We start from the raw sequence: 23,164 nt of genomic DNA, 5'->3' as shown, positions 1-23,164 counted from the left end.
AGCACTTATCTTGGGCCTGAAGATAGTACTGGGGTTAAAGCCCAGTTTCTCCACATATAGTTCTGTCTCAAGTGACCCCTGAGCACAGAACTCAGGAATAACCTCTGAGCACCGCTGGAACTTACAAAGAGGTTATGTATAATCATTGGCGAATAAAAGCACTTAATAAGATTATTATAGGTGACACCATTTTAACAGTTATTGCTTTATCCCATTCAGAGTAATAGAAACAATTTTTTTTGTCTGTTTTTGGATCATACCCAGCAGTGCTCAGGGCTTAGTCCTGTCTGCACAAAGGGTTCACTCCTGGTCATGCATGGATGAACTTATGGAGTGCCAGAGTGAACCCAGGTCAGCACATGCGAGGCAAGTGCTGTACCCTCTGTACTATCATTCTGGCCCCAGAGAATTTACTCTTCTTAATAACATTAGCTGCATACTTCACAAGTAGTCACAGAGATTATTTTTCTGGTGAGTGAGAAAATAAGACAGGGAAAGGTCTGGAAGGATATAGGCACTATTGTCTTCATTTAACAACAGACGCTAAGGCATGGGCCATACAGTTGGGCATTTTAGCAGAAATTAAAGAGTTGGCAGGTCTTGAAGCTCAACTGGTATTCATTTTTAAGGCATTTTTAAAGCATAATTCCTGAATCATGCTGAATCATTGCCTTTCAGCTGGTCCTCTCAAAGGACACCATATTTTCTTATGGCCCCTGTGATTCTGCAAGATCTTCAAGGGCAAGGTCTGTGCTTAACTAGTCATCTTGAACTTCTGCATAGCTGAACAGGGTGAGACTTAACCCAGGATGCAAGAGGACACATTTCCAGAGGAGGGGACTTTAACATAAGCCCTCCAAATATGAGTACAATTTATCTTTTTTTTTTTTTTGTCACACCTGGTGTGCTCAGGGCTTACTCCTGGTGATACTCAGGAGACCATATGTGGTGCTGGAGATTGAACCCTAGTTAGTTGCAAGATGAGCTTTACACACTGTATCTCTCTGACCACTGCAATTGATGTTTTGAGTGAACTTTCAATGTATTATTGATTTTGGACTACACCCAGCTATGTTCAGGGCTTATTTCTGCACTCAGGGATCACTCCTGGCAGGTTTGGGGGGCATATAGGGGTGCCAGGGATAGACTCTAGATCGGTTATGTGCAAGGTAAGCACCCTATCTGACTCTACCATCTCTCATTCCTTATTAAATTTTCAATTCTCTCTGGTGAGATAGTTGTGCCATTTACAGGCGATGAGGGTTACTGTACTTAAGTTCCATGACTATTCTGAAGCCATCTGAAAGCTTCACAGTTTGGTTCTATTAATCACAGTCTTACAGAGGCCCCTGCTGGGGTACAGCTCGGAGAGCTGTTTACCTTGCACAGTGCAGACCCAGGTTCAATCCCTGGCACCCCAAATAATCCAATGAGCAGTGTCTGGAGTAATTTCTGAATGTCGAGCCAGGAGTAACTCCTGAGTATCACTGGGTTTACCCTCCTTCCTTGAACCCCCTCCCCCTCCAAAAAAAAAAAAAAGAAAAAATGCCTTACAGAATGCTGGAGGCCCATTTAGAGAATCATTCAAGTTACTACCCTCAGAGTTAAGCCCGAAGCACAGAATATTTCAACTCCTACTTATGTCTTTAAAAGTCTGTAGAAGAACATTATGTCCACTATCCCCAGCTACATTCATTATTTCTTCTTAATGTTAGGAACATTCTGTCCCTGGATCTATAATGGGCAGCAAACATTTTGTGAAGCATTGTGGTTGGGATGGTAATTAAAAAAATCATTAGGAAACACTAATTTAGTTCCTGTGACAATTTTAATTTCTCCTGGATGTATGTACTCAGGGTGAACTTCCTAGTCTCTCACATTAGAATGACTCATGGTTGAAACTTAGGAAATCACTACTTAAGTGTCAGCAATTCCCGTACTCCTCCTCACCTCAAGATATTGTGAAGATTCATCAGTAGGGGAGGGGAACACTATAGAGCTGTGTAAGCTCCTTGTGAATGGAACCATACTACGATAAAATCCCATTTTGTTCTGGAAATGGGATCTTGGGATCTTTTATTTGTTGAGGGAGCTCTCATTCTTATTTCCTCCCCTTCCCTATTCTTATTCCCCCCTCCCACCCCATTCCTCCCACTCAAACACCATGATTTTTGAACCTCACCCACTAGTACCTGAGAGACTGGTATGCTCCAGACTCCTGAGAATACTTTTCAATCTTTTGAACCATCTTCCGAGCTCAGAAATGGGATCTTTCATAGTGATTTGTGTGTGTGTGTGTGTGTGTGTGTGTGTGTGTGTGTGCAGGTGGTTGGGAAAATCAATGAAATTGTTTTTAATTTGAATTGGTTGGAAAAAAGCGAAAAGTACAATTATTGGCCCTGAAAATAGCCCACTTAACTTTGATAACTGATTTTTCTTTTGTTTTTTGGGCTATACTTGGTGGTGCTCAGGGGTTACTCTTGGTTCTGTGGTCAGAAAACACTCCTGGCAGTGTTGGAGGATGGGGACCATTTGGGATGCCTGGGTTGGAACCAGGTTGGCAACGTGCAAAGAAAAAAACCAACCCACTATACTATCTCTCTGACTCCAATAACTGATTCCTTTGAATGTATCTTGAAGACACGTTAAATGATTTACAATGATGAAGTAAGCACTTGTGATTTGAACCTAGATCAATGTCTGATTCTCAACATCTCTACTCTAAGGACCATGTTGCTATGACTCCTTCACAAACCAGTAATAATAAAATTTCAAAATCCCTATGAGCCTTGGGACTGAAAAGATTCTAAGAGATGAGACTAGAGGGTAAAATAGCTCCTTTACACAGGTCACTACAGGACCAATGCTACAAAGGACTGTTTATCCCACTTTTATGATCTTAATATATGTGCATTTAATTTTTTTGGGGCGGGCCATGCCAAGCAGTGCTCAGGACTTACTCTTTTCTTGAGGGACATTAGCCTCTGCACTCTCTCTGGTCGGTTAGTCTTTTATCTTTGGATCACACCAGCTGTGCTCAGGACAAACTCCTTGCTCTACACCCAGGGATCAGTCCTGGTGGGTCTTGGGGAATCACTGGAGTACCAAACCCAGGATGCCTACAAGGCATCTCTCCACCGATGTATGCCAACTGAATTTTACTTTTATTTTTTCCTTTTTGCTTTTTGGGTCACACCCGACAATGCACAGGGGTTACTCCTGGCGGTGCTCAGGGGACCATATGGGATGCTGGGAATCAAACCCCGGTCGGCCGCGTGCAAGGCAAATGTCCTACCCGCTGTGCTATCTCTCCAGCCCCTTGAATTTTACTTTTTAGGTTTGAGATCGAACCCGCGTGGGCTGCATGCAAGGTAAACACCCTACCCGCTGTACTCTCATCACTGGACCCCCTCACTTAAAAAAAGGGCAAAGGGGATCCCCTGCATCACCTCCGGAAGCATTGCTTGGGGGGGTCCACACCTCCGCAGCAGGAGGAGCCTCCCTCCTCCCAGGCCTCTGGGGTGATCTCCCCCACCCTCTCAGACACAAACACAACCACTCTCTCTCCTGGGCTGCACCAGCCACCTAGGAGGGCTGCATGGGAGAAGCAAACACAGCAAGCTTGGTATGGGGACCGTAATTTCAGGGCCTAGGAGATCTCCAGGGCTTGGCGCTTTTTTTTTTTAACGTCTTAACAAAAAACGGTTTCCAACAGGCCCACCAATTCGAAGTTGTTTTTTTCCGTGGCACCGAGCGATGTAGCCCGGCTCCGCCACCCCCACCCGAGTTGGGGCGCAGCGGGGATCGAACCCAGGCCCTCGGCGGCGCGTTCATCCACGGAGCAGCGGCCCGGGCCGCTCTCCCGCCGCCCCCTCGGCGCCGCTCAAGGACCGTCGCGCAGGCGGGAAGCCCAAGGGCCCGGCCCGCGGCGCCCACGCCCTCCCCGCGCCCGCCCCGCTCCTCGGGACAGGCCCAGCCCCGCGCCCAGGGACTGGCAGCCGGGGGGACGTGGCGGGGGCGGCGCTGACGGCGGCCGCGGGCTCGGTCCCGGCCCGACCCCAGCCAGAGCGCTCTCGGGTCGGAGCCTCCTCCCGCCACCGCCCGGCCGTGACTCGGCGGCCGCGACTCCCCCGGAGCGCGGGGAGCTTCGCCCTCCCCCCGCCGCCGCCGCCGCCGCCGCCACCTCGGCGGTCCCATCGCCCGCTCTCGGGGGTGGGGGCGGCCGCGTTCCCCTCCCCCCTTCCCCTCGGGCGCAGCCAGGCCTGGAAGCCACGAGAAACGCCCGGCGGGGGCCCGAGTTCCGGGGCGGGAAGGCCGCGCGCGGGGCACGACGGGAGAGGCCGCCGCGCGCGGAGGCGGCGTCGCGCCCCGCCCCGCCCCGCCCCGCCCCGCGCCCGGCCGCGCTCCGGTTGGACGGCCCGGCCCCGAGGGCGGCGGTGATTGGACGGCCCAGGCCGGCGTGCCGATTGGCCGCGTGGGCGAGGCGGAGGCGAGCCGTGCGCAGCGGCGTGTGTGGGGCCGTGTGCAGACCCGCGTGTGGCGCAGGCAAGGACCCTGAAAATAAACAGCCGCCGCCGCGCGAGTCGCCCTCTCTCGCCCCGCGTCCGCGTCTCCGCCGCTGCGGGCCCGCTCCGACGCCCCAGGTGAGACCCGGGACGGGGGGAGCGGGGCTTCGGGAAGGGGGGCCGCGCCCCGGGCTCCGGTCCGCGGCGGCGGCTGAGGGCCCGGGAGCGGCGCGGCGGCGATGGCGGCCGCACTTTGGCCTGCGCGGCTGCTGCGTCAGGCGGGAAAGTCGGCGGCCGCCGCCGGCGCCCCCGTCGCGGCCCGGGCTTGCGGCCTGTCGGGGCCGGCGACCTTCCCGGCCGGGCCGCGGCCTCGACGGCGGCCGGGGCCCGGGCGCCCTTGGGACTGACCCCCCGAGGGTCGCGGGCGGCGGCGCGCGGGCCCGGCGCGGCGGGAAGTCGCGGCCGGGCGGCGGGGCCGGGCCCCGGGCGCGGATGGAGGGGGATGGGACGGGCGCCCGGCGGGCCATGTGCCCGGCGCTCGGGCACGTCCCGGAGGGGGGCCCGGGAGGACTTCCCGCGCGGGGGGCGGCCCGGGAGGCGCCCCCCAACCCCCGCCCCGAGGGCCACGGTCCCGACTCCCGAGTTTTTTTCTTTTTTTGGGGTCGCCGTTCGCGTGCGCCTAAGTGAAGTCGCTCCACGTCGCCGTCGGTCGCGGCGCACGCGACGGCCCGCTTTGCTAGAACCTTCGCAACTTCAGTTCGGCGGGACCCTCCGGAAACCCGCGATCAGGCGCCCCCCCCCGTCTTTTTTTTAAAAAAAAACGCGATTTTGCCCGATCTCCAAAGTAGCGGCGCTCGCCGCGTGGCTTGGCTTAATCAAGCGAGGATTAATTGATGAAACTTTCGAGTTCGCCAGCCTCGGCTCTTGCGCCCCATCGCAGGGGCAGCTGCTGGAGAACAGCGCGCCTCTGTTTGAATGGGGGGTGACGGGTGGGACGGGCGCTCGCTGCCACATGTTCCCCGCATGGCTGCGGCCACGGGGCACCGGCAGAGGAAGTGACCGCATCAGGCCTGGGGGGCGGGGGGCCTACGGAGAGGAAGCATCGCTCAGAGGTGATGGGGGTCTTCGGTGCCAGGCATGCCGGAGCTCCAGCAGAGAGAGGGTAAGAGAAGTGACCTGGGTTTATTTTATTTTATTTTGTTTTATTATTATTACGACCACACCCGGCCGTGCTCAGGGATTGCGCCTGGCTCCGTGCTAGGGAAGTCCTCCTGGCTGCCCGGGGGCCCGGGGATTGAACCCGGGACCGCGGCACTATCTTCAGCCCCATTCTTGGTTTTCCTTTAAGGTAAAAGAGGATTACTCATGTCCTCAGGCCCCCGAATGTAAGTGTTTAAAAATAGCTGTTCTCCCAACTTTGGAGAGCAACACCGCCTCATTCTACGTTATGAGTTGATTGTAAGTTAGATTAGCAACTTTTCTCTTGTTCAAATTGAAGGGAAGGGTGTTATCGAAAAAAAACTTGGAGGTAGTTTTTGGGTCACATCCAGCGGTGCGGGGGGGGTGTCAGTGATTATTCCTAACTCTGCTGGGGGGACCATATGGGATGCTGGGGACGGAACCCCGTTGGGCTGTGTGCAAGGCAAGCGCCCTGCCCACTGTACTGTCTCTCCAGCCACGAGTGTAAGGTCTTGAGAGTTCAGGAAAGATGTGTTAGGGGTCAGAGCGACTGTACAGCGGGTAGGGGGGCTTGCCTTGCACGCAGCCCACCGAGTTCCATCCCTAGCACCCCATCTTGTCTCGTGCCCCGCCAGGGGTAAGCACGAACACCATGGGCTGTAGCTCAAAAAATAAAGTTAGACGAAAAAAGCTTGTCCCCCCCCAACAGTTTTCAAATGTTTATAGAGAAATACACTGATCGTGGTTTAAACACAAGTGCCACAAAACGTAGGTACGCGCTGTTTTTAGCTTGTTGAGCATATTCTTTTCTACAAGGAGCTCTCTGTACTGGAACATAAAAGGAATAATTTAAGAGGTTTCCAAGCCTGAATTAAGGACTTAAAATTTTTTCCAAATTGCAGCTCTTGGCAGGGTTTTTCTTAACTACAGTTTGCATTTGTATACCTACCTACACGTCATGTTAGGAAACTAGGGTGGAATTTTTCTTAGGACCCAGAAAGTCTGTTTCTCTTCATATTGATAGCAAAATGGTAAAGTGTTTTAAGTGAATGGTCAGTCTCTAAAATAGTTTGAGCCAAATAGAAGGGCAAGGGGGACTTTTATTACACGAACATCAAATATCTGGAACTGCAATGATACATTTTTTAAGGTGTTAAAAATGGGTCTGTGATCTTTTCTTAACCTTTGGGGGGCACAACCTGGCAGGCGCGAAGGGGATCGGAACTTAGGGCTCCCATCCTTTAAGTAGTCTCCCTTGCTCCTGTTATTTTACCTTTTAAAATAAAAATCTAAGGGCCAGACTGATTTTGAGAGTTCATGAAAGATATTCTAGGGGTCAGAGCCACAATACAGTAGGTCGTGGGCTTGGCTTTGCACGCGGGCCACCCAGGAGTGATGTGACCCAAAGGCAAAAAAATTTTTTTACGTGGTATGTATATGAGAAGGTAGGGCTTAAAAACGGTAAGCAAATTGACTAAAAGAAGCAGTTGTAGTTTTTCGTCTGTTGACTAGTCTTGATTACGAGTTTGCTCCCCTCCAACCACCAAAGGTTTTGTATTATATTTGTATTATACATATGTATATAAGTACATATGTAAATTGTTGGCTTTTCTCTTGAGGCTTCCTGACAAACTAAAGAGCCTGAAGACTGATGCTGAGGCATCCTGGCATGCCTGGAGGAGTGCTCTTGCATTCCTTTATAAATAAACCTATATAATACATACTGCTGCGGTAATAGTAGTGAGATTATTCCAGTAGATGGCATCATTTTTGTGTGGTTAAAAATCTGCTGAAATTAAGAATTTGTGGCCACTAATATTGAAGTTGCAAGTAGATGGGAGTATACTGTTTAGGAATATAGAATAGTGAACCTGGAATGGCTCTGTAATTTAATTACAAGTAAGGAAATTTTTTAGTGGAACCAGGTGCCTGTCCTTTTTTTTTTAATACATATATTTTATTTTCAGGTACCAGTCTGGGGTCTGAGGCGATACTTCTAAGGTTTGCGTAAAGGAAGGTTAAGTAGGAAATCTAATTGGACTTGAAATGCAGGAAAGCTCTGTGGTGGTATAATGTGAATAAATTAAATAAATTTAGGCTTTGGGGTTGTTTTTTTGTTTTTAACCACACCCAGCTGTGTTCAGAACTTGAACCTGGATCTGTTTAGGGATCATTCCTGGTGGGTTGGGGTGACCATATGGGGTACTAGAGATTAAATCCAGTTTGGCTGTGTGCAAGACAAGCACCCTATTTACTGTACTGTCTCCAGCCCTGATTTTTTCTTTTTGGGTCACACCCGGCGATGTACAGGGGTTACTCCTGGTTCTGCACTCAGGAATTAGCCCTGGCGGTGCTCAGGGGACCCTATGGGATGCTGGGAATCAAACCCGGGTCGGCCGCTTGCAAGGCAAATTCCCTACCCGCTGTGCAATTGCTCCAGCCCCAGCCCTGATTTTTTTAAACCATTCTTAGATTTATCTGAAAAACCATATAATTTTCAGAAAAACGTGGCTCCAGAATCTCCAATCAACGGTTCCTTTATTTTATGTTATTAGAAGTAGTCTCAATTGTTTTTGTTTGTGATGGTGCTCAGGCTTTACTCCTGGCTCTGCTTAGAGATCACTGCTGACAAGCTTAAGTGGCCATATGGGGTGTCTAGGATGGAACTTTGTTCTTTTTTTTGGGGGGGGGTCACATCCAGCAATGCTCAGGGGTTACTCCTGGCTTTTCACTCAGGAATTACTCCTGGCAGTGCTCTGGGATGCCGGGGATCGAACACCCTACCTGCTGTGCTATTATCGCTCCCGCCCAGGATGTAACTTTGTTGAACTGCTTATAGGCAAGAGTCCTACCCACTGTACTATCTTTCTGGCCCTTATTCTAAAAAATTTCGGAAGAGAACTTAACGCCTTTAGAAGTCCTGATTCTAGAACTTTCTAGCTGTATCACTTTGGGTCTCTTGGTCTCATCTTCAGATTCATTTGGCAGCAAAAATGGGAACGATACTGCAAAATTTACAGGATTATAAGGATTATAGATAATTTTTATAGATTTCTTGACTCAGTTAATATTTCGGTATTAAAACACTTCAGAAATTATTGGCATGCAGATGTAGATTGCTCCCAATGCTGTAAGCTTTTCCATTATTTAGAGTGATGCAGATAATACACAATATAATTTAGCTTTTGGGTGGACTGGAGAGTTAGTTAAGGGGATAAGGGTGCTTGCTTTGCATGGGGCCAACCCAGGTTTGATTTTCAGCACTGCATATTGTTCCTTGAGCACAGCTAGGGTATTTGGGACCCTATCTGATTGTGCTTGGGTCTTAGGCTTTGAACTCAGGAATCAATTCTGGCAGGACTCTGGGAACCATATGCAGTGCCTGCGATTCAAAGATAAATTTTTGGTTTCTGCCTATAGTAGTTTATTTTTATTGCAAGAGCCTGAGTGTTTCTGTATCCTGTTGGAAAACTAATAAAACAGAATAATGAATGAATGCACTTGGCAACTCTTAACCGCATTTGGTCAACAAATGCAGATGACTCAGCAATAACTGTAAGGGGAATAATGAGTCATATACAGCAAATATGACGAACTGCAGTGATTGTACAAGGGTTCAGGCTATTGCCATGCATGCATGTATCTGGGTTCAACCCCTAGTAGTACCGCCAGAAGTGATGCCTGAGAGTAGAGTCAGGAATAGTGGCCCAAACACTGTTCTGTGTGACCCAAAAAAGCAATAACAAAAAGTACACCAAACATGAATATATAACTTAAACCATATAGAAGAAAAAAGTTATCTAAGTCACCCATAGTTGTCTTTTCCACCAAACTTGCCTGTTGCTGTATATTCTAAATGTTTTCTTGGAGAGGTTGAGTTAATACTTCATTTATTGACCCTTAAAGTCATTCTTAATCTGGACCATGTATTGTTTTAAGTAGTTTAATCGCTATGTAGTTAATACAATAACTATGGTATAATTGTTTGTTAAAGAAAATTTAACCTGTTGGTGCCAACTGAAGATTAAAAGCCTAGATGAATGGGTGCAGCAGAATCTCTGAAGTTGACAGCTTAGATTGACATTTGTGTTTGACACCATAGCTCCCTGGCGTGCCGTGTGCTTGTACCTCATCAAGTGTTAGGCCAAGAAATTGGAACCCCCAAATTGAGACAAATAGATAACTTTTCTCTGCTAGATGAAAATATGAGGTTACTTGGAAATTTTTCTTAGCTGCTGCTTATGTTCAGGAATAAATTTTGTCAGATGGGAAAGTTGAGTGTTAACTGCCATGCAGAACCTTCCTGCTCTGTAGAATTGGATTGCGTTCTAATCAACCTGGAAACTAGTTTAATTGGGAAGAGTGTAAAGGAAAGCCTAACTATGTGAGAAGAGAGCCATGAGACTCAGATATTGGGACTGTACAGCATGTAAGGTGCTTAACCTCGCATGCAGCTGATCCAGAATCTATCCCAGGTGTTAATATGGTCCCCTTAACCTGCCAGGATTAATCCCTGGGCATTGTTGGGTTTGGCCTCCTTTAGCCTCATCAAAAAAAAATTTTTTTTTATCAACTTTTTTCTTTTATATTTTATTTAAAAATTTTTTTGGGTAAAATGTGTAAACTTCATATCACTGCGTACAAGGCAAAAGCCATACTGCTATACTATGTCTCCGACCCTTATTATTCTTCGGATCACGCCCAGCTCACTGTTTGGGTGGCTCCTGGTGCTGCTGGGGATTGGACGTGCACCTCTTGGATGCTAAGATAATGCTCTAGCCGGTGGTTTTCCCAGCACCAAAAATCCTATTTTGTCTCTAATGTGTAGTGTTCGACAAACTGTAAAATAACAGTAGAAATTAATCTTGGTGATTGTTTCTTGAAAGATGATGAATTAGGGGGGGTCTTTGTTTGCTGACTTTATAGTAATATTGGTGAAAATTTGAAATGTTCTTGAAATTAAGTGATTAATAGCTAATGCTTGGTACATAATTGAAAATATATGGGGTTAATTTAATGTTTCAAAATTCTATGCTAACAGCTAATGTGATGAAGATTAGATACTATACCTGTACATGCCACTCTGAAAGTTTACTGAGTTATAGATATGCTACTAAAAGAGTAATAATTATAAGGTGCACAGGTTCAAAGACAAATAATTTTATTTCTGCCCTTAAGGAATATGATTAATATGGTAATGCTGGCAGGTTTTTAAAGTTCTTGGGGACCGGGAGTTGCGATTCGCAGGCAAAAAATGAGGGCTCGGCTTACTCTCCAGCACTGCAGAAGTATCCTGAGTCTTAATAGGAAGAATTCCAGACTGGGATATGCAGTCAGGTTCTTTTATAGAATTGGCATTTGAGTTGACTCTGGAAAGTTGGATAAGGTTATGACAGGTGGAGAGGGCAGAGTAAAATTCTAGCCAGGAGCAGTCATAGGTAGTGACAGGTTGCCATAATTACTTTGGTGGGAGGGCCACACCCAGAGGTGTTCAGGGGTTACTCCTGGCTCTTATACACAGGGATAAATTCTGGCAGAGTTTGGGGAACCATATGGGGTGCCAGGGATTGAACCCCCATGCCTACATGTAAGGCAAGGGCCCTACCTGTTGTACTAGTGGTGACCCCTAGGTTGCCATAATTCTGAGCGCTCCTACTGCTTTAAGAACGTACTAGAGAGGGGCCAGTGGGGAGGATGTTTGCCTTGCATGAGGCTGACCTGAATTTAATCCCCAGCAACCCCAGCATTTCATATGGTCCCCTGAACATTGCCAGGTTTGACCCCAAAAAAGACTACTAGAGAGATAGCACAGGAGTTCAGTGCTTGCCTAGTAGTGTACAGCCAACTCTGGATTCATTTGTGGCACTGCATATGTATGGTCTCAGGCACATTACGGGGTGTGGCCCAAAAACAGGGAGGAGAGGAAATAGCATGAATTCTTTAAAGACCTTTTAAAGAAATACTTCTGCATATAAAAATGAGGAGCCAGAGTGATAGTACAGCGGGTAGGGAGCTTTCCTTGCAGCTGACCTGTGTTTTATCCCTAGCACCTCACAAGGTACCCTGAGCCTGCCTGGTGTGATCCCTGAGCACTGCAGGTTATAACCCAAAAGCCACATTCACACAAAAGGTTTTTGGGGTCTGCAGCAAGCATAGAATGAGATAGAAAGAGTTGAATAAGGGCGCATAACTTGAATGCGGCTGGCCTGGATTCTATCCCCTGCGCCACATATGATCACTGGACCTGCCAGGAGTAGGACCCGCTAACCTGAATAAACAAAGGGGAACATCTGGAATGATGGGTGGAACCTGCATTCTTAGAGTAAGTAGTGTCTGAAACCATGGGAATCAATGTTTGATTTAATGTAGGTAGAGAGGCACCTACACTAAAAAACCTTTTCTGGGGGTGGGTGGGTGGGGAATACTGGGCTGAACCTGGCAGTGATTTCACGCACAGAGATGACTTTTTTTTTTTTTTTTTTTTTTTGCTTTTTTGAGGGGCACACCCGGTGTTGCACAGAGGTTACAGCACTCAGGAATCACACCTGGCGGTGCGCAGGGGATCATAAGGGACGGTGGGAATCAAACATGGGTTGGACTTGTGTAAGGCAAACGCCCTACCCATTGTGCTATTGCTCCAGCCCCCAGGGATGACTCTTGGTGCACGGGAGACCCATTGGTGGTGCCAAGGATTGGAACCTGGCTGAACCGCATGAAAGACAAGTACCTAACTGCCTGTATTAGCTGCTTGGTCCTGGTTTTCAACCTTTTCGTACCTGCAGACCAGAACTGGTTTAGATTGGCTTTTGGAAACCATTGTTTGTGAATGGAATTAACTTTTCATGTACTACTAGAAAAGTATTTTTCTTCCGATGATCAGTTGGAAAAACTGCTTTTGGGATTGTCTAGATAGTAGAAGGCAGACTGCATAGATAAAACAGGAGTTTCATGGAAGACTTCGTTTTCAGGCCTTGGGTTTGAGATTGGCAGCTTTTTGTTACTTTTTATTACTATAAAATATATGTAATGCAATAAAACATAGAATTTCTGGAGCAGTTTCTCACTTCTATGTGTATAAGCCTCAGAGAACCCACTGCTAACGTTCTTAGGGATAGAAAGAACTATTGGGGGTCGCTGACTGATACGCAGGGCTGCTGGTTCCCTGCAAGTGTCTAAGAATACCCCTCATTAGGAGATGGTCAGATAGAGAATTACATGCCCTGGGGGCTGGAGGGAGCGCCTGCTTTGGCTTGCTGGTGGCCCACCCATTCAATCCCCAGCACCTGTATTATCCCTAAAGGGTAGGAGTAATCCCTGAGCATTGGCAAGGGTACAGCCCCCAATTTTTAAAAAACTGTTGTTAGGGTTCTTTGAGATAATACTTATTTCATTTTTGATTTAGGGTTTGAGTGGAAAAATAAGGTAAAACACAGGAGATATATGACAGTTGTCCCTGATATAGTGTCTGAAAGCCTCTGGAGGGCAGAAACTCCTGAGAATAGAGCTGTTGAATAGCACCCTGAGCACTGCTGGTTGTGGCCTCAAAATTTAAGTCTGGCAGGATTTGAATCTTACTTTACTCTCAGCAAATAAAATGATATAGATGACTTTGGTGGGAAGGCACGTATGATGCTCAGTCAGGGCTTAACACTGACTGCAAAGGGGCGATCCGTGGTGCTGGGTTTAGCCTAGTCTTCCCCACTATACGAGCTGTACTCTCATGTACATTACTATGAGATTCAAGATAGACAAAACAAACATCTAAAACTAGTTGGGGTAGACATGAATATTCTTTATACTTACTGGTTTTGGGGCCATACCTGGTGGTGCTCAGGGCTTACTCCTGGCTCTGCACTAAGGGATGCAGATCCCCGGGCATGCTTGAGGGTCAGTATGGGGTGCCAGAGATCAGACTCAAGTCGGCTGCCTGCAAGGCAAGCACCCTACCTGCTGTACCATTGCTCCAGCCCCATAGGGTAGATTCTTTTGATACTGAAGCGTATTGCTGAAAGCTGAGGTAAATATTGAGGTCTTCGGAATATAGGGCAATAAAAAGTAAAAAATGAACAAAATTCAGGTTACTTTTTAGTTGATAAATTTCTCTACAACTTGGTAAAAGACTAAAAGGGGAAAGATGCCATGGTTGATTTGGTTCGTTCAGTCCTATGCTTGACATGGGGCCAGGGGTCTGTTTTAAAGACAGTTTTTAAAACCCAAGTTTGATTTAAAAATACAGTTAGATGAGCAAGTGTGAAACAGGAAGGCTTCAATGGCTATGGTGATACGGTTTTTTTCCCTCTTTTTTCTGTGGAAGGCACACACAGCTGTGTTCATGGACCACTCCCAGCTCTTCTCAGAGGTCAGCCTAGGTGATTCTGGGGAACAGGAAGTGCCAGGACATGCACGTTGCATATCCTTCTCACCCCCTCCACCCCCCTCCACGAGCTACCTTGGGCCCTAACTCAGTTGTCTTCTATTTTATTTGAAGTGGGGTTTGTGACATTCTTGGATATACTCCAGGCCCATACGTGGTTTCTGGAATCAATCCACGGTCTGCTGCATGAAGACAAATACTTTAACCCTGGCATCTCTCTCCAGCCCCTCTGTATTTTATGGAGGGTAATGGGGCACACACCTGGCAGTGCTCAGGGTTTACTCCTGGCTCTGCATTCAGGAATCACTCCTGGTTTTGGGGAATCACATGTGGGGCTGGAAGTAAACCCTGGTTGGCTACTTGCAAGGTAAGCGCCCTGTCCTCTATAACTCCACCCCCAGCCCCTGATTTTATTTATTTATTTGTTTTGCTTTTTGGGTCACACCTGCCTCATGCACTCAGGAATTACTCCTGGTGGTGCTCGGGGGGCCATATGGGATGCTGGGAATCGAACCTGGGTTGGCCTTGTGCAAGGCAAACGCCCTACTCGCTGTGCTATTGCTCCAGCCCCTAATTTTTAAAATCTACTTTCTGGAAATTTTGTCTTGAAGCATTCCATTCCATTCTCTTCTGTCCTTTGCTCTATAAATAGACTTGTTTAATTTTAGATTATTACATAAAAGCTATAGAATTTATTTACTTTAGTGGGAGCTTTTTTAAAATTTTATTTTGGGGTCACTTAGCTGTCCTCAGGGCTTCTGGCTTTGTGCTCAGAGATCATTGCTAGAGATGCTGGGGATCAAACTGTAATTGACCACTTGCAAGGCAAGCACCTTAACTCAGGTACTATCTCTTCAGCCCTTTGCTGTTGTTCTAAAGCAAAAAGCCAGTAAGTGCTCAGTAAGTACTCTTTGGTAGGATGCTTATGAGACCTGACACTTAATCCTTGGCACTTTAAAAGTGTGTGTGTGCGTGTGTGTGTGTGTGTGTGTGGAGGGGGGGGACAGGGCAGTAAAGGAGCTTTTGAAAAGGTTTTTGAGGTAATTTTTTCAAGTGGTAGTAAGGAAACTGGGGGCTAATGGGGGCTAGGTGCAGGGCCAGATATCCAGTGGTACTTGAGGGATATGTACCTGATCCCAAACCTTGGTGCTATCTCCTTGGCCCTGTAACAAAGGAGTATCTCAAGTTCCAAGTTGGCCCGGAGCAGTGTTTGCCTTGCTGAGCACAGCCAGGTGTAAGCCCCAGAGCAGCACAGAGTGTGGGGCCCCTCTGCGGCTCTCCCCCCTTCCCCAAGTGTTTGTAAGTGCAGGAAATTTGGAATAGGAAGACTAGGAGAAAAGTGGTCCCAATACCCCATTTTTGCTTTTGGGGATTGGTGCTAAACCCCACAGTGCTCAGAGACAATTGATTGCTCAGAAATGACCCCTGGAGGTACTTGGGACCAATCATGGGTACAGTTGGTTTGAACCTGTGTTAGCTGTATACCCACAAGCACTGTACCTCCTGTACTCTTTAGCTCTTCATTTTGGGACGTGGGGTGGGGCACACCGAGCTGTGCTCAGGGGTTACTCCTGGCTCTGCATTCAGGAGTCAATTCTGGCCCTTTTGGGGATGATAATTGGATGCTGAGGATTGAATCTGGGCAAGTTGCATGCTATTCAAATGCCTACCTGCTGTACTGTCTCTCTGGCCCAACTTGAAAAAAATTAAAAGCCTATTTCTCGATAAAATATTTGTCCTAGGGCCATAGAGATGTCACAGACCCGACGGACCCGGGCTCAGTCCCTGGCAATGTCTGGTCCCAGGGCACCACCATGTGTGACCCAAGAAAAGCCCCCTCAAGAGGCCCACAAATATCTTGCCCTTGTTCTAAACTTTTTGGTCACAACCCGAACTCCGTAGGGTGGGGGACCATGTAGCCTTAAACTGGATCTAGCTTGAGGTGTTACTGATTAATTCTGATTAATTTTAATTAATTCTGGTAGTTGACTTTAATGGTGGTAACACATTACCTTATCAGTAATTTACCAGGCGTGTATTAATTCATGACTGTTGACTTAATAGTTCTAGAAAGTAAAAATTTTAATGAAGTCTTTATAGTGTCTCTAGATTTTGGGGGGAGATGGAACACACCTGGTGGTGTTAGGAGTTTCTCCTGACTTTGCTCAGGGATCATTCCTGGCAAGGCTTGGAACCGTATGGGGTACCAGTGATCAAACCCAGGTCAGCCCTGTGTAAGGTGAGCACTGGACCTACTATACTTTATCCATGGCCCTATCTTTTCTTTAAAAAAAATTGTGACCATTATGAGGCTTGGGACATTGTACCACAGTTTATGTTCATCGTGAGTTGTGCTCAGCCTTGCCTGTGTGTCCTGGCACCATTGACTATTGAGCACCCCTAAGGTGTGGCCTTGGGAGTTCTCAGCACTGCCAGTGTTTGTGACTTTCTGATTCCTGGGGCCCTAGCATTGAGTTGTTGGTTGTGTATCACACATAGAGTGCCTCTAGGGAATAAAAAGCTAAATGAAACTTCAAGTGGTTTAACTTTTGATTTTTTGTTCTTGTTTTTGAAGATCTATCTAACTGCAGCCATGAGCAGCAACGAGTGCTTCAAGTGTGGACGATCTGGCCATTGGGCCCGGGAATGCCCCACTGGTGGAGGCCGTGGGCGTGGAATGAGAAGCCGTGGCAGAGGTGGTTTTACCTCGGATAGAGGTATTTTTGTCGAATAAAAAATTGTGATGTACTTCAGTATTCGTTAGTATCAAGACTGGTCTAATTAGCCCATTCTTTTGTTTTTGCTCAAAATAGGTTTCCAGTTTGTGTCCTCATCTCTTCCAGACATCTGTTACCGCTGTGGTGAGTCTGGTCATCTTGCCAAGGATTGTGATCTTCAGGAGGATGGTAAGTATTTAACACTTTATAAATTTTTTTTCCTCTAGAATGTGGAGAGGTGAGCATGTATTGCACACAGAGCATTTGGAAAGATTTATTTTCTATCGTTGAGGCTTTATGTTGGGTACTGAAAACTAGTTTGTAAAGGTTTTATAGTCTTGTTCTGTTTCTTTTCCTTATTGTTGAAGCCTGCTATAACTGCGGCAGAGGTGGCCACATTGCCAAGGACTGCAAGGAGCCCAAGAGAGAGCGAGAGCAGTGCTGCTACAACTGTGGCAAGCCAGGCCATCTGGCTCGCGACTGTGACCATGCTGATGAGCAGAAGTGCTACTCTTGTGGAGAATTTGGGCACATTCAAAAAGACTGCACCAAAGTGAAGTGCTATAGGTGAGTTGCTAGCATGTTAGTGGAAACCTTGTTGAAAGATGGTTCTAGGAGTTAGCTATAAAGAGGAAAGACCTTATTCTCTGTGTTCTATGGAAATTGGCTTTGCACAGATGGAAATTTTAAGCTTGTGTAGTCAACAGCCTATATACTAGTTTTATTTCTAGACACAGTGAGAATTTTTCGAATTTTATTTACCTTTTGTTTTGGGACCATACCCAGCTGTGCACAGGGCTTATTCTTTGCTTTGCCCTCCAGGATCACTCCTGGCAGGTTTGGGAAACCGTATCAAGTTTTCAGGGATTGAGCTCTGCTTAGCCTCATGGAAGGCAAACACTGAACTTGGTATACGTTCTCTCTAGCCATGGTGTTTGCGGTTAAAAATGTAAAATTTGATGTTTCGATATTGTGTATTTTCCCCTAAAGCCTTGGATTAATTTGACATACTGGCCAGTGTTTTCTGTCTTAGATTGCGTGATTGAATAGCTTTGCTACTTAGTTCCTTTCTGCCTTTTTAGGCACTAGTTTGTTATGGGGCCACACTACACAATGTTTGTAGGGGTTACTTCTGTTTCTGCACTCGGGAATTAGTCCCGGTAGTGTTCTGGGTACTGTAGCGGATGCCAGGGATTGAACTGCATGCAAGGCAAGTGCCCTATCCATTGTGCTGTCTTTCCAGTTCCTATTTTAAGGACTTACTTACATTCTTAATGAAAAGTGTTATTTGTAACTGTTCTGTTCTGCAGTGACTCTTGTTTTAGCAGTTTTTTCTTTTGAGCACGATTATGAGAAGGGGTTTTTTTTGTCGTTTTTTCTAGGTGTGGTGAAACTGGTCACGTAGCCATCAACTGCAGCAAGACAAGTGAAGTCAACTGTTACCGCTGTGGCGAGTCAGGGCACCTTGCACGGGAATGCACGATTGAGGCTACAGCTTAATTATTTTCCTTTGTCGCCCCTCCTTTTTCTGATTGATGGTTGTATTATTTTCTCTGAATCCTCTTCACTGGCCAAAGGTTGGCAGATAGAGGCTACTCCCAGGCCAGTGAGCTTTACTTGCCGTGTAAAAGGAGGAAAGGGGTGGAAAAAAAATCGACTTTCTGCATTTAACTACAAAAAAAAGTTTATGTTTAGTTTGGTAGAGGTGTTATGTATAATGCTTTGTTAAAGAACCCCCTTTCCGCGCCACTGGTGAATAGGGATTGGTAATGGGAAGTGTGGAGTCGGACCACTAAACCCATTCTGGGTTTTTTGAATAAGTTCCCATGTAGGAGGTAAAACCAACTCTGGAAGTGTCTGGACTTCCATAAGTAACTTTAATTTTAGCATAATGATGGCCTTGGATTATCTGACCTCAGTAGCTATTAAATAACATCAAGTAACATCTGTATCAGGCCATAGAACATAGAGCATAGTTCAGTGGGAGTAAACAAAATAGGAAGCAAATGTGAGTTGGTGGCTGACCAGAGAAAACGGAATTAAAGCCTAAACAGGAACAACTTCACAGCCTTGAGCTGAATATACAGATGGTGGTAGCAAAAGTTTAGAACACATTTTTTTTCAAAGACTAAATCTAAAATCCAGAGTAAACATCTATACTCAGAGTTTAGCATAATTTGGAGCTATTCAGGAATTGCAGAGAATTGCATTTTCACAGAAATCAAGATGTTATTTTTGTATACTATTTCACTTAGAAAACTGTGTTTCCTTTGCTGTAATCAGTTTTTAAAAGTCAGATGGTAAAAGCAACTGAAGTCTTAGAAAATAGAAGTGTAATTTTAAACTATCCAATAAAGCTGGAGGAGGAAGGGGAGTTTGACTAAAGTTCTTGTTTGTTTCAAATTTTCATTACTGTATATAGTGCAAAATGCTATATTAAAGAGGGGAATGTGGAGGACTGAAAGCTGACAGTTTGGACTTTTATTTTGTACTTGGTCATGGTTTTAGTAATGAAAAATAGTGGTTACACTGAAGCGCAGGCTTTATATGCTTTGTGAGAATATTTTATTTATTTAGGCTTTTGGGCTACACCTTGCAGTGGTCTGGGATTATTCCTGTCTCTGCACTGAGGAATCACTGCTGATGGTGCTCACGGGACCAGATGGGATGCTGGGGATTCAAAAAGGATTGCCCACATACAAGGCAAGCACCTACTGCCGCACTATAACTCTCACCCCTGGATTTCTTTATTTTTTTCTGGTTTTGAGCCACATTAGGAGGTGCTCAGGACCTCCTGGCTCTGCACTCAGGAATTATTTCTGCAGGTGCTTGAGGAGGGACCATGTTGGGATATCAGGGATCGAACCAGGCTTGGCTGCATTCAAGGCAAGTTCCCTACCTGCTGTGCTATCTATCCAGCTCTCTAGGTTGTGGGGTTTTGTTTTGTTTTTGTTTTTGCTTTTTTAGTCATACCTGGCGATGCACAGGGGTTACTCCTGGCTCTGCACTCAGGAGTTACTCCTGGCAGTGCTCAGGGGGCCATATGGGATGCTGGGAATTGAACCCGGGTTGGCCGCATGCAAGGCAAACGCCCTACCCGCTGTGCTATCTCTCCAGCCCCTCTAGTATTTTTAATAACATTGCTGTTTTAGCATTTTATTTTCCGGGGCATTACAGGGATTTTAAGTGCAGGATCCTTTGTATGTTTTGAGGATTTGATTGATAGAACTGAACTTTAGTAATCATCTGTTTTCCTAAATTCACCATTGTCTAATTTTTAGAATCTTGCTTGAAGGTTGTCTTAACTGTCCAGGGCCTAGAACTCAAGTGTCGTTCCCACCTCATGGCTGTCTATTAAGACTTAGGAAGCCAGAGACTTAATATTAAGCAGTGGATAGGGTATTTGCCTTACATGCAGCCAACCTGGGTTCCATTGCCCAGTATTCTATATGGTCCCTCGAGTACTGCTAGGAGTACTCTTGAGAATTACTTGGGTGTGGCCCAGAACCTATATATACAGGTACATATACAAATACATAGGATCGTGTTTCAGGAACTGAAAAAGGTAGTAAGGCATTTACCTTAAACCGGACCCAGGTTTGATCCCTGGCACCCCACATGCTTTCCCCCAGGCCTTAGCTAGCAGTAGTGATCACAGCGCCAGAAAACCTTGAGCACTGCCTGGTATGGCCCCGCCTGGGGCTGCTTTTCCCTCACCACTCAAAAACGTTTCAGCTATGCTGTCCTTACTGGCTTTCTCCTGCAGTACAAAAGCAGGCCAGAAAATGAAATCTTAACATAGATTCAATTCCTACAGAGCAGATGGTATGTGTCAGATGTAAGGTGTTGAGTAGCTTGATAATTTCTACTGTAATATGAAGAGAGCATAAGGGAAGGAAGACTGTTCTCTGCATGTCACATTGAATACCTAAGAATTACATTTGGGAGCTAGGAAACTAATATCCATAGAGCTGCAGCACACATCTGACTTGCATGTGGCCCTGGATTTAAGGTCTAAGCTATGTTTGTAGTTGTGGCCACCAGCGGAGGTCGCAAAACAAGTCAAATAAAAAGCTTTGTATTGAGTGGGATACGCATGCAGTTGTTTCCTGAAGTCAAGAGAAAACAGCCAGTGTAGGGCTGGAGAGATAGTGCAGGGTGTAAGAATTTGAGTCAGGGCACACTTGTCCTGCCCTGGTTCAATTTCCAGGCACCACATACAGTACCCTGAGCACTGTCAGGCTATGAGCAGCCTTTGGAAACAGTTGGGTGTGCCTCCAAAACAAGTGTATCTGACCCCCTCAAAAAGAATTTTTAGTTTTTGGGCTACACCCAATTGTGCTAAGTGTCATCTGGCTTGGTTTATATGAGATGCTGGGGGTTGAACCCAGAATGACTGTGTGCAAGGCAAGCACCCACTGTACTATCCAGCCCCCCTAAAAACAATTTCAGAGCCATGTTGCTTCAGAAAACTTGCTGTGTTTGTGGTAAATAGTGTTGGAAGATTTGCTGCCCTCATTAAGAGTACACGGCAAACAGGTTTTAGAATGTTGTTTGCATTGACCTTCATGTAAATGCATTCAACCTAGGAATGTGACAGGGAAATCAGTGTTCTTTGGAATAAGCGTTCTCCAAAACGCTCCAATAGTATCTTCTGGAGCAAAATTAATCACAATGGGTCCCCCATTTAAAAGTCTGCATGTGGAGTAGAGCCAGGGTATGCAAACAGAATGGGGAGATCAGGGAACTAGGAAGTGCCCGAGATCAAACCGAGCCAGTCTGATGAAAGGCAAGCACCTTGTCGCTGTATGTTTTATCCCTGGACACAATCGTATATTTTTCTGTATGCACAGAAAAAAAATTGAATTTAAAGACAAATTTGAGCCAGATTTAACCTGGGCTAATAAACCAGAGCAAAATGCTTATTCGTGCCACCTCCCAGTCAGCAGCCCTTTTGCATTGCATAAATTAGATTGCTTATTCCCCCAGATTTAGTTACTGTCTCACAGATGACATCTTGATTTATCTTTTGGGGAGTTTGGTGATTTGGGGCCATGTCTCGCAGTGCTCAGGAACTACTGGATCTTAGGGATTGGTGCTGCTAAGTGCTCTGGGGAGAACATGCAGCACAGCTGGTCAAACCACATGCCAGACCATCATCTTGCTGGACCAGTACAGTCCAGCAAGATTCAGGTTTCTGTGAACAATCGGCACAGAGTTTCTGGTCTTTTTTCTTTTTTTCTTTCCAACTATCCATCAATCTCAAGAATGCTTTTACTTTTTTTTTTTTTTTGACTTTTTGGGTCACACCTGGCGATGCACAGGGGCTACTCCTGGCTCTGCACTCAGGAGTTAACTCCTGGCGGTGCTCAAGGGACCAAATGGGATGCTGGGAATCGAACCCGGGTTGGCCGCGTGCAAGGCAAACGCCCTACCCGCTGTGCTATCTTTCCAGCCCCTTTTACATTTTTAATGATTGTTACAGCTGCACCCTTCACAGCTACCAGAATTTGTATTAGGTTACACTGCTCTTAGAATACACTAACTTCTAAACATGTTTATTACAGTTTAGGTCAGAGGTTCAGAATAGGTCTTAGAGGTTGGAAAGAAACAGTAGGAGAGAACCCTTGCCTTTTCCACCTTATCAGTGTTGTGTGCATCTGCATTCCTCAGTTCAGTAGTCTTTGTCAGCATCTTGGGACTCCAGCCCTTCTTGATTCTTTGTGGGGTCACTAGATAACCCAATCCAGAATTAGCCTCCGGGCCTGGAAAGTCAGATTCACAGGTTTCAGACCTTGGGTGAGGTTGTAGGCTTGAGGGACCATACTGCCCACAACTGCCCTTTATTGAATCTTTGTTCCTAAGTCAATTTGTCACCTTAGGGACATGCTAGGAGTCATGTATTGCAAGTGTTGGGCACAAAGCACTGTTTCTTGTTGGTCTAAAAGATCTTTTTAATAGTCCCCCTACAATTCCAATAGGGAAAAGCCTGTGGACTTTAATTTTAGCATTCAAGGAGAAATGCAGGTTTTATTTTTGGACTACCCTAAGTGATACTCGGGCTCCTGCCCTGAACTTCAGGAACACTCCCTGACTCGGGGACCATACTGGTACTGGGTGCTAGGGATTGAACTTGAGTCACCTGCCTGCAAAGGAAACACCCTACCTGGCCCCGATGTAAATCTCCAGTTTCACGGATGAGGGAAAATGAGAACAAATAGTACCATGCCAGGTTTACAGCACAGAGAAATCAGTTTTGCAGATCATGTAAGGCTACTGTGCTAATAACCAAGGTATCTAAACGATTTCACGCTGGTATAAGAAGGTGGGTGGCAATGGGGATGGATGAAGGATTCCTAAGTAGGAAGCAGTAAAATGGACAGGAGGCT

At 46.3% G+C, this 23,164-nt stretch overlaps 1 protein-coding gene across 5 annotated transcripts; it reads left to right on the top strand.

Moving 5' to 3' along the window:
• Positions 1–4,485: 4,485 nt before the first annotated feature.
• Positions 4,486–19,149, top strand: CNBP (CCHC-type zinc finger nucleic acid binding protein). Of its 5 annotated transcripts, none has more exons than XM_056129846.1 (5): positions 4,486–4,643; positions 16,638–16,754; positions 16,872–16,964; positions 17,141–17,342; positions 18,158–19,149. In XM_056129846.1, exons 2-5 carry the CDS (start codon positions 16,652–16,654, stop codon positions 18,273–18,275), a joined length of 516 nt encoding a protein of 171 aa, XP_055985821.1. In that variant the 5' UTR covers positions 4,486–4,643; positions 16,638–16,651; the 3' UTR covers positions 18,276–19,149. The 5 variants fall into 5 exon arrangements, with proteins under 5 accessions (XP_055985821.1, XP_055985819.1, XP_055985818.1 ...); XM_056129844.1 differs by having other exon boundaries at positions 16,634–16,775; XM_056129843.1 differs by having other exon boundaries at positions 4,487–4,643; positions 16,638–16,775.
• The last annotated feature ends 4,015 nt before the right edge of the window (positions 19,150–23,164 follow it).

The sequence above is a fragment of the Sorex fumeus genome, unplaced genomic scaffold (assembly GCF_029834395.1).
Source record: "Sorex fumeus unplaced genomic scaffold, SorFum_2.1 ptg000072l, whole genome shotgun sequence".
NCBI lineage: Eukaryota > Metazoa > Chordata > Mammalia > Eulipotyphla > Soricidae > Sorex > Sorex fumeus.
The sequence above is the reverse complement of the archived record's forward strand: the minus strand, read 5'-3'. Positions and strand labels throughout refer to the sequence as shown.